Source organism: Diabrotica virgifera, chromosome 7, assembly GCF_917563875.1.
Source record: "Diabrotica virgifera virgifera chromosome 7, PGI_DIABVI_V3a".
Taxonomy (NCBI): Eukaryota; Metazoa; Arthropoda; class Insecta; order Coleoptera; family Chrysomelidae; genus Diabrotica; species Diabrotica virgifera.
This window is the reverse complement of record NC_065449.1, coordinates 253,632,814-253,645,256: the sequence shown is the minus strand read 5'-3', so window position 1 is coordinate 253,645,256 and position 12,443 is coordinate 253,632,814. Positions and strand designations below refer to the sequence as shown.

The window sequence follows — 12,443 nt, the reverse complement described above, 5'->3', positions numbered from 1 at the left end:
TATTTGGTGGTAAAGACGGAAAAATTATGGATAAAGATGAAGTAAAAAGGCTTACCTTGATCTTCAACAAAATATACCAAAGTGGAAAAATACCCCAACAGTGGCTAAGATCAACTTTTATAACAATCCCTAAAAAACCCAATGCCAAACAATGTGAAGATTATCGAATAATAAGCCTTATGAGCCATCTCCTGAAAACTTTTTTAAAAATTATACATAAAAGAATATATAAAAAGTGTGAAGAACACATGACAAACACACAATTCGGCTTCAGGGATGCATTGGGTACTCGAGAGGCACTTTTTGCAATACAAGTTCTCTTTCAAAGATGTAGAGACGTGAATTGTGATATATATGTGTGTTTTGTTGATTACCAGAAAGCGTTCGATAGAATAAAACATGACGAACTGATGAAAATATTAAATTCAATTGGTCTAGACAGCAGAGATCGCCGTATAATAAACAATATCTATTACAAACAAACTGCAGCTGTTAGAGTAGGGGATCAGTTAACAGACGACATAAAGATAAAAAGAGGTGTGCGACAGGGATGTATATTGTCCCCATTATTGTTCAATACATATTCAGAGCACATTATGAACCTAGCGCTAACGGACATAGACGAGGGAATACTTATAAACGGAGAACGATTGAACAACATAAGATACGCTGATGATACTGTCATTTTTGCAGACAGTCTTGAAGGTCTGCAGACACTTGTCTCCAGGGTGGCAGAAGTAAGTAGCAGGTTTGGGCTTGATTTTAACATCAAAAAACCAAATACATGGTTATAAGCAAAAATAGGATACCACCTGGTCAATTACTAGTTAACCAACAACCTATAACACAAATCACCAACTTTTGTTATTTGGGTGCAAAGTTAAATGAACAGTGGGACCAATCGACGGAAATTAAGATAAGGATCGAGAAGGCAAGATCAGCCTTCGTCAAAATGAAAAAAAATCTTTAACAACCACGATATAAAATTGGAAATAAAAATTCGTTTACTAAAGTGCTACGTATTGTCCGTTCTTTTATATGGCGTGGAGTCATGGACCTTAACTGAAGCATCACTGAGGAGACTCGAAGCATTTGAGATGTGGTGCTATAGACGCATGTTGAGGATTTCCTGGATAGACAGAGTTACCAACGAAGAAGTTCTACATAGAATGGGTAAAGAGCGCGAACTAGTCGTAACCATAAAACGTCGCAAACTGGAATACCTGGGCCATATAATGCGCAATGAACAACGATATGACCTACTTCGGACCATACTTCAAGGTAAAGTGCACGGGAAAAGAGGTCCAGGACGAAGAAGGATATCCTGGCTGCATAACCTGCGAAAATGGTTTAACTTAACCACTACCGGACTTTTCAGGGCAGCAGTCAACAAAGTCAGAATAGCCATGTTAGTGTCCAACATCCGTAACGGATAGGCACCATAAGAAGAAAGACGTAGTATCTCTTATAAGAATAGGAACACTAAGATGGGCAGGACATCTAGCAAGATCACAGCAGAACAAACTCCTAGAAGAATCCTTATGTCACAACCTGTGGGAAGTAAAAATAGGGGTAGGCCAAAACTCAGATGGAAGTATGGTGTAAATAAAAAAATAGGTGCAGCAAACTAGCAACAGTTGGCAATGGATAGAATTGACTGGCGTAGTCTTGGGAAGGTCGAGGCTCTTTTATAGGGCTGTAGCACCATTGACGATGATGATGATTTTCCTCTACGTTCCTCCTAACAGTAACCATTTTGTATTAGACCTTGGGCCCAAAAAAAACCACGATTATCTCCCTCAAGAGACTTCGTTTATTCAGAACGTATTTTTATCAAAAAATGCCGCAAAAATCAGCTGTGAGGGTATAAATTTTGTGACTCCATAGCTTTGTTGTATTCTGGGGGGAGAGGAACGCGCACGCATCATGAAGAGTCATAAAATTTATAGCCTCACAGCTGATTTTTGCAGGATTGTTTGATAAAAATATTTACAATTTACGGTAATATTCTCCGACAAATTTTTAAGGTTACTCCAGTTGTCGGATGCTCCAAAGTTGACGACTTCAGGCATTTTCTTTCCGTCCCCTTCCGAAAATTTTCCGTATTAGAAAAGTTGTCCCACTCGTCATGAATAATTGAATAAATGAAGTTTCATGAGGGAGATAATCATGATTTTTTTAAGTGTGCGCCCAAGACCTATTGACCTATACGATTCTGTTATATTTATGCTTGTTTAAGATCAGTATAGATAATGTCGGTTCGCTAAACTCAGACACAACTGGCTAGTGATTTTAGTAGGTAATTTTTTTGCTTTTTGCCAATGTTGCCAAAATTATTAACTATTTAGTAATTATTAACTATTTAGTAATTATTCTTTTGCCAATTTTACTAAATTGGCAAAATTACTTACTAAAATCACTAGTCAGTTGTGTCTGAGTTTAGCGAACAGACTATACTTTATGAAAGGGTTTGTTTTTCTTTATATCTTTCAATAGTATCTAGATGCCTTCTATAAAAGTGCTCACGCCACTGATCACCATATTTCGAAACAAACACGATAGTTTATCATTAAATACCAAATTAGCATATGCAGCGACGATATTCCAGAGATGCGAGACATTTTGGCGTTTGGATGTTGCACACACGCTATTATCTTTTAAAATATTATTTATCTTGCGATGCAGTTGCTTGCAGTGATGGGTGAAGAGAAGGTTGCATTAAAATGTCAAAATTAAAAGCACAATTCATTACCGATCTTCTTTGAATGATGGAAGATGGCTTGAGCCATTAGTTGTGGTGGGAACGAGGTTATTGGGCCGGTTTCTAATTATACTTTCAAGGGTTATCTTCAATTACTCTTCAGTCTTTTTGAAATGTCGGGCAACATACTTGAATGTGTCTATAACTTTAAATAATTAAATAAAATTAAAAGTAAGGCGTGTTACATAAACGTCATGTCATCTAATTTTCAACGAAAAATCATCTTGAACAGTATCCCGAGAAAGTCACTGTTTGGTGTGGGTTTTTGGACTGGCAGCGTTATCGATTTGCTGAATTCTGCGGAATAATTTGTTATATTATTCATTACATCTAGGTCTGGATCCCGCGTATGAAAAAAAGTTGATTAATAGCAAGCTGAAAATTTGTTAATAGCTTAAGGGTGTCTAGTCTAAACAGAGATTAAACTCTCATGAAAAAATCAGACTGCTATTTATCACCAAATGGGCGTTTTAATGAGTGGAACATGTAGAATATGACAAATGACAGGAATTAGGACAGGTGATAAATAGCAGTCTGATTTTTGCATGAGAGTTTAATCTCTGTTCGGAGAGTTTAAGTCTATTCTGTCGGACAAAATAAATGTGCCGTTTTCGTGGTCTGACCGTTCCAAATTTTTAACCTGTTCCACAATTAAAATTGCCCCTGTTCCAGTGTTCCCATATATCAAAGTTTATCCGTGTAGACACCCTTAAGCTATTAACAAATTTTCAGCTTGCTATTAATCAACTTTTTTTTTCATGCGCGGGATCCAGACCTAATCGGTTTTTCTCGGTTTATAGCTTTTAATACCCTTGATAAAATGGATACGTATCGACAGAGAAAGACAGCACCACCCGAGTGATACTGATGACATAGTTTCGATAGGAGAAGAAGAACTGTTTCTTCATGTTACAAGAACTGGAAAGAGTCTGCAGAGAAATTGGTTTAAAAATAAATATTCTAAAAACAAAATACATGACGAATCTAAGGACCAGCAAACAGGTAAGGTATCAAGAACAGTAGCACATGGATGAACAGCATATGGATCTCTTAAAAACGTATTTAAAGATGTGTTCTGTCAGTAATGAAACACTGTCCCTAACAAAAAATAATGCTTCAAAATTAAGAATAGCAAAAAGAAGGATGGAGAGTTCAATGATAGGAGTAATAATAAAAGACAAGATCACAAACGAGACCTATGAAACAGAACAAGAGTTACAGATGTGCTAGAGAGAGAGTTTACAGATTGCAATGGAGATGGGCTGTTGCAAGTTAACCGAATGAGGTTAAACGAAACAAAGGAAGACCACTTACACGATGGCAAAACGGTCTACGAAAGATTACGAAAAATTGGATCCATACTGTACAAGACGGTGCATTTTGGATAGAAACAGAGGAGACCTATATCCTGAAGTGGACTTAAAATATGCTGATGATGATGATGCTCGGTTTATACATTTTGGGTGATTATCTACAATACACTTGATGTATGGCTGTATGATTACGTTTTATTACAGTGTAGTCATTGAAGCGTAAAATAGGTTTTCACCTCCGTAATTTTTTACCATGAACCGATTTACACGAGATTTTATAATTAGACTTATCTTACCCTTAACTTCAAAAGTGATATTGATCCGAACTCCATTTTTTATTTTTAAGGGGTGAAAATAACCCCTTAATGGAAAAATTGACATTGAACCATTTTATCGACAGAAAACGTGTTTAATAATAAAGAGTGACATTGTGAAGTGTTTTCTAACCCAATAACTTCATGTTAAACTCATTTTCATCCCCTTGAAAATCGTACAAACCTTGCAAACAACCCCTAAATCGAAAAAATTTACAAAAAATTTTGAAGCTATCACAACTTATAAAAAGATCATTTTGAAGGTAAAATTAAAAGAGCTTCAACTATTTTCATTATAATATGTAGTGAAAAAACCTTTTATTTTGAAACGGTGAAGGGTCAAAGGACTCGAGAGATTGTGGTTGCGCTACCGCGTGCTCTTTAATCAATCATATCTTCGTCAATTTTTATGTGATAGGAAAAACAAATAAACCAAAATGTTTGTCAAAAAAAATGTATTTTTGAAGTTATACTTCTTTACCGGCGATAGAGAGTGATTTTTTTATATGTTAAAACCTATCAGCCCGGCGCATGCGCATTATAACTTTGTTCTGATTGGATGTTCAAATGACATGTCAAAAATTATCCGATATGGCAGCTGTGGTTTGGAGGTAAAGGTAAAGGTAAACAAATGTATAATATATTAGTTTTATTGTTGTGAGGACAGAAACAAAAAAGTTTATAATATTGTAGTGACTTTTAAATAGTTTTTAAAAGCAACAGGTACGTAATAATTGTTAATGTATCATGAGTATAAACCTACCTATTTGATCTGCCAAAATACATAGTATGTAATACTTTTATTTATATAATTTGATTACCATCAAAATTTCTATCAATATTCACCTAATATATTGTTTTTTTACTCTATGTTTTGTTGTATTTTTTCAATTCTAAATCATTTCAATTCAAAATTAAAATAATTTGATCAATTTTCAAAATATCAAAATATCACAAGTTTAATCCGTTTAGTTAGTCGATCTTCGTAAATAATGCCACATAGTGTCCGTGGCTAAGCGGAGAAGGCGAATTAATTCCAATACCAACCGCTCTTATCAGCGCTGGTTCGAGTCCCAATAGAAACTTTCTTTTTTGTTTTTTTTTAATACATTTTATGATTGTAAGTATATTTATTATATAATTGTATTTTCAGAAAATACGTATTTAGTTAAAAAAATTTTCGACAATTAATGTTCAGACATCATTTGTGGCTTGTTTAATGTGTTTGTGTGTGTTTTATTCTTTTATTATTTTAATTTTTGGCACTGTTCTAATAAAAATGTTTGAGAAGTAGTAAGTATAAATTAGTTTAATATTTAAACAAAATATAAATAAAAAGTATATTAATTTCGTTTAAATCATATAATAGAAGTATAACTTCTTACGTGCGTACAAAGTACACACACATTCTTTTTTTATTATTATTACACTTTTTACGTATCTTTCATTATTTTTGAGATATTATGAAAAAAAGGTGATTTTTTTAAATTCTAAAATTTTTTTTCTTAAGATCGTGATTTTTAAAAAAATATGTATTTCAAAGCAGTAAAACTGCTTGAATCCATCAGAGTCTTTATATTAAAGTTGATTCTAGACGGGATACGATTAATTTTAATTTTGGTGGAAATGGCACTTATGGTAGGGGAGCCCAAGCGGGGATTTTTGCAGTTACTCGAGCGCGTCAGATTAGCATATGGGGAGAAACCTGGTACCCTGCAGATGTACCTCTACCATATATTGGATCTTAAGGCAGGGGAGTTCGTTAAGGGGGGCCCGAAAAAAAATATCTGTCCTTAAAACAACTCAAAATTGTCAGATTAAGATAAGGTAAGCTAAGTACATGCAAAAGAGTGTATATTTCGAAAATCTGACGATTTGAGCCGGGCGTAAGGAAATGGATGAGTCCCAAAGTTTCACAAGAAAAGTGCGAATATTTCGCGAAATGAATGACAGATCGAAAAACTAAAAAATATGTGCTCAATATTTTTTAAAAATCCATCGAATGATACCAAACACGACTTTCCACGGAGAGGGGTGGGGGTAAATTTAATATTTTAAATACGACTCCCGCGATATTTCGCGAAATAAACATCAGATCGAAAAACTGTAAAATACACTTACCTAATATTTTTGGAAAATCTATCGAATGGCACTAAACACGACCCCTCATGGAGGTGGGGTGGGGGGTTACTTTAAAATCTTAAATAGGAACCCCCAGTTATTATTGTAGATTTGGATTCCTTACGTAAAAATAAGTAACTTTTATTCGAAACATTTTTTCGAATTATGGATAGATGGCGTTATAATCGGAAAAAACGATTGTTGGAAATGGAAAATTAAATTAAAAAATGGCAAGCGCCCACTAAAATGGAAAATTTTACTCAACTTTTTTTGGTTTTAGGACCTACTCTTCACAACCCAATAGGTCTCCAAAGCGCTCGAGTGACTGCACATTTAGCATACTTTGCTCCCCTACCATTATGAAATCCATTGATTTAAAAAAAACATTGGATGTTCCTCTTTTTTTCATTACAGCTCACTCATTTTACGTACAAATAACTTTAAACAGTACTCATTTAAAGCTTATTTTAAGCATTATAAAATTCTTTCTCATTAGCATGCATAAAATTTATTCGCTCTCCGCTAGATGGCATTGAATACATCGATTAAATTTCACACAAAATACAAAACGTCTTTGATCTTCGCAATATCTCGCTTAATATTGCACTTAGAACACTCTTTAAAAAACCAATTTGTTCATTTTTTACCTGCTACAATTTTGTTCAGTATAATATTATTGTTAAAATGCATATTTTTGGAGATATTTGCAAAAAACTGTTGAAAATCTGAGTTTATTTTGAAAAAAAAAAAATTCCACCACCGAAAAGGGGTTGCAACCACGCTCAGGGTGAAAACGGAGTTCGGGTCAATATCACTTTTGAAGTTAAGGGTAGGATAAGCCCATTTCCAACATTTCATGTAAATCGGTTCGTAGTAAAAAATTTCTGAGCTAAAAAGCTTCAATGACTGCACTATTACCGTTTTGTTTTAATAAATCACAGACAACATAAAATATTTTCCTAATTTTATACATATTGAAACTTACTTCTTATTGCCTTCAAAGTCTTCCAGTTCTACTCTTAAAGAGTACTCCTCGTTGTTAGTGAGCATATAGATATTTTCGTTTCCTAACCAAAATTCCTTGGAGGGATCCCCAAATCCATTTTTGTAGTCGTTCCAGTCCCTGTTGAAATTTTCTCTGGGGTAACCAAAATCATCTCTGCGTTGAATTACCTGAAAAAGAAGAATTGCTATAAATATTTTGATTAACATGATCTTTATACGTAAGGGTTGGCAATAAGAAGTGGGCAAGAAATAGAACTCGTAGATAAATATAAATACCTAGGACATAAATTATGATTGAAGGGATAATCAGATCCATAAACTGAAGAGAAGAATCAGTCTTTGGCGGGCAACATATTTAAGCTGAGAAATTTTTTTTTTAAAGTGAGATGCCCACATGCCTGAAAAGAAAAGTATTTGATCAATGCGTTCTCTCAGTGTTGACATACGGAGGAGAAAAACTTATCTTAACAACAGTCTGGTATATCAGACAAAGAGTAACACACAGAAGAATGGAGGGATCCTGGTTAGAAACACATCTGCTAGACAAAAATAAAAAAGAAGAGATCTGGAGAAGAACCAAGGTGACTGACGCCATTGAAAGGATAGCCAGACTAAAATGAAGATGGGCGATGGACAAAGAAGTTACTGGAATGGAGACCAAGGGAAGACAAGAGAAGCGTCGGTACCGCCTACAAGATGTACTGACGACTTAAGAAGGCTAAATAAAAACTGGATGAGAAAGGCACAAAGAATGAACGAAAAATAATCGCAGATTGTATAACAACTATGGAAAAATGGAGGTTTGACTTATTTCGAAAGGAGGTATTATCAAAAGTGGACCAAATTGGTTTATACTCTGGGCTAATTAGCAAAATACAAGGAAAAGTTATTTTCCACCTACCTCTACCGAAAGTATACTTTTCCGGACCTGATTGTAGGGAGCAAAGTTGTACTTTTCCTCCCTAGGGAGGAAAAGTATTTTTCCTTTCTAGGGAGGAAAAGTAAAAGTGACGTCATGGTATTTCATTAATGAAATATAACTTATTGACGCCCTGTACAATATCTATTTTCTATTACGTAAGTACTTATACATTTTAACGTTTATTTATAAAACACCCTGTATTTTGCAGAATGGAAAAAAACAGTTAATTGTTATTTTGATTTAACAAGGTTTACAAATAATTTGACTTATATTTGACAGTTGACAGTTATATTATTATTGTACCTACTTTTTAGTTTTAGTTCTAATAAATTTTGTTGGTTAGTTACATAAATAAATTAAGTAAAAATGAGAAAACGACTTGTTATTTGAGGAAGGTGGAAAAACCATATGTATAACATGGGAGTAAAGTGCCTTTTCCTCCCTTGAATGATTACTGCCCTCGGCTACGCGTCGGGCAGTAAACTTCATTCTCGGGAGGAAAAGTAACACTTTCCTCCCTTGTTATACAAATAGCTATTACCAGCAATTTTATTGCTGAAATCGAATCTTATGATTCTATATATTAATATTATAGGTATGCAAATTCCGCAGAGAGTGTGCTACTTTTTTTATAAACAAAATGGCGCCCAAAAATCGTGTTTTTTCAATTTTTGCTCTATAACTCCAAAGATTTTAACTTTACACCAAAAACACCCAAATAAAAATTCACCGTAATTAAATTCTGCATAGAGACGTATTTTCCCTATTTACTTTGACGAAAATTTTCCCCGAAAAATGCCGGTTTTTCCAGCAAAATCTTTAATTTTCAACTAAAATTTTAGATATATAATTGTTTATCAATAATTAAATAACTTGGTAATATAAAATCTCTTTTCATATAGGATTATAATTCCAAAAGCCAATTGAAATTGAATGAACAGTTTAACAACAATTGAATTATTAATTAAAAATTTACGGTAGTTTCTGTAAAGTACATTAGATAGCTACGGTGACTTTTTATGCAAAAATCATGGTTATTCTTATGTATCATAATTATTGTGGTTATTATAGCTACCGCAAATTTTTAATTAACAATTAAATTGTTGCTAAACTGTTCATTCAATTTCCACCGGCTTCTGGAATTATAATCTATCCGAAAAGAGCTTTTATATTAACAAGTTATTTAATTATTGATAAACAATTACTTATCTAAAGTTTTAGTTGAAAATTAAAGATTTTGTTGAAAAAACCCGCATTTTCCGGGGAAAATTTTCGTTAAAGTAAATCGGGAAAAACACGTCTCTATGCATAATTTAATTACGGTGAATTTTTGTTTGGGTGTTTTTGGTGTCAGGTTAAAATCTTTGGAGTTATAGAGCAAAAATTGAAAAAAAACTCGATTTTCGGGCGCCATTTTGTTTATAAAAAAAGTAGCACACTATCTGCGGACTTCGCATACCTATATTATTAATATATACAATCATAAGATTCGATTCCAGCAATAAAATTGCTGGTAAATAAGCTTTCCCAAAAATTGCCAATTCTTCGATAATCTGCCCAGACTATTAAATTTTGCAAAAGAAATAGACTACCGATCCATCAAAAAACCTCAAGCAGTTGAAATAGCAAGACAAAAAGTTCTAGACCCTTTTGAAATTGGAAATTACTTCGATCTCCTGAAGAATACGATGGCGGAGTTAGATAAATTAGAAAAAGTATGGAACCTTGGTGAGAGCAATTTTAGTTGTTATCCATCAAAATGGAAATTTGTTGGCCAAATTGGAATTCCTTGCACAATTCAGCCCCTGAATTAGATCCAGAGAAGCTCCTGTTGTCCTACATGGCAACCAAAGATTAATGAATGGAAAGCGTTGTCCATCTCAGTTTCAAACCGAGAAAGTTTTTCGGAATTTCCTTTAAAACAGTTTAAAGACTGTTTGTGCTTCTGATATATGATATCGAGGATGCAAGAACATGATAAAAACTGCCACACACTCCAGCCATTTGCGACAGCCATTAGATTTGGCTGTGTTCAAATCCCTTATAGGCTCTTGGGATGCGAAACGAAATAAGTGGCAAAGACACAATCCTGGTAACAAAATTATGCAACAGTTATGGTCTGACCTGAATCCTGATATAATACGAAGGCAAAATAGCCCATTTGACGTTCAGGGGAGCTATCACGCTATAAGAAAATTGTTTATGAGCAAGAATAACTGAACCTTGTAGTCATTCAAACTAATTAGGCCACCTAATATTTAGAGAATTAAAAAAAGATAATGTTATAATTTATAATTTATAAAACAATTTTTTATCAAATGTCGCTTGTTCCATCAACTAAGAATACATATATAACGTTCATTAAAACAGTAGACACTTAACAAAAAATGGTCCAAACCAGTCCAAAGAAATAAATCTTAACTTACCTAATCAATAGCAAAGACAAAAACCCGTTCTGTAACGTTATTGCGGAAACCAAGAACATAAAAGCATTCCTAACACTTCCCATTGATCTAATAATGTCAAACTTTAGCCTTAACTAGTTTAATTCATTATTATTACTGGACCAGTCCACCTTATTTGGACAAAGCAGGTTAAACGAGAATGGTACGGTCTTCTACTCAAGAATACAGGGACAAAACGTATTATGAGAGTTTATAAAATGGTTTTGTGGTTCGGTATTATTTGTGAAATATTGTAGGCCACCAGAGAGGACCGATGTTTTTTACTGTAATACATTATTACCTTCATTAGATATATTTTCCTATTCCTATGTCCCTTTTGATGGCTTTTGTACCAAAAGATACATTTTGTCTGAAATCAGCAGGATTTTTTATACTCTCGGATTTATTTTACCCTGTCTACCTGCAAAACGTAGCTCCAAAGATTTAGGAAGCTCAATGTCAATTATTATCAGATAAGATTACCAAACTTTGGAGATAATTTCGTTATTTGGGCTCGAAATATATATCTCGCATCAAGTTAAATGGTTTTTGTGGCGTCTTTCAAGTAGGTTATGGTAGTCTTGTTTACTTTCGAATTGAAGAGGCTACTGGCAATACAAAACCTTTTTGTGCAAAATTGCGCCATCAAAAACTCGGTCTATTATTCGTTTGGAGCTTCTGGCAGCTGGTCCTCTGGCTATTTTAATTAATTTTATTCAAAGGAGTTAATGAGGGCTTGATAATATTTGACGCCGATTTTGCATTCTTCACCAAGTCGATGAAAGACTTTTATACGTAACAGGGTGAGTCTTATACAAGAAACTTTCCCTATTTTTAGTTGGCATCATACGGCGTCCCTACAGAATTCTGTTGATTATGTAAGTTGTGGTCAAAGTCCTCTTTAACTTCTACACACTTCTATGTAGTGGCATGTAGTGGTCAGAATCACCTGGCCAAGTTAGCCTGCAACTGAATCTTAATCTGATTGATCAATGGAGATCCAGAACGAGGAAAGACAACTTGTTCTTGCAATTACAGTCACTAATGACAATTTTCTATCGAATTTACTTACTGGCTCTGGTTTTATAAAAGGATCTTGAAAATACCTTGGACAACCTACACCACCAACGAAAATGTTCTTCTTCTTCATGTGCCATCTCCTCTAAGAAGGTTGGCAACCATCACGGCAATTCGCACTTTCGATACCGCTGCTCTAAAGAGATCAGCAGAAGTGCAATTAAACCAAGCTCTCCAGGAGATGCGTCCAGGACGATAACCAGGAGATGCGTCTTCTTCCGCGACTCCTTCTACCCTTTATTCTTCCTTGTATTATTAATTGTAACAAGTTATAACGCTCGCCCCTCATAACATGTCCCAGATATTGCAGTTTTCTGACTTTAATTGTATTTTAAACCTCTTTATCTTTTCCCATTCTTCTCAACACCTCCATATTCGTGACTCTATCCACCCAACTTATTCTTAATATTCTTCTGTAGACCCATAACTCGAAGGCTTCTAATCTGTCCGAAACATCCTTCTTTAATGTCCTAGAACACGTAGCAT

At 34.2% G+C, this 12,443-nt stretch overlaps 1 protein-coding gene across 1 annotated transcript in view; it reads right to left on the bottom strand.

Annotated features, from left to right (window-relative positions):
• LOC114330293 (angiopoietin-2) overlaps window positions 1-12,443 on the bottom strand; it is a 448,342-nt gene that overhangs the window by 22,499 nt on the left and 413,400 nt on the right. The window contains exon 4 of the mRNA XM_050656708.1: window positions 7,495-7,682. Within this exon, the coding sequence (XP_050512665.1) occupies window positions 7,495-7,682 (188 nt within the window). The remainder of the gene's footprint in view (window positions 1-7,494; window positions 7,683-12,443) is intronic.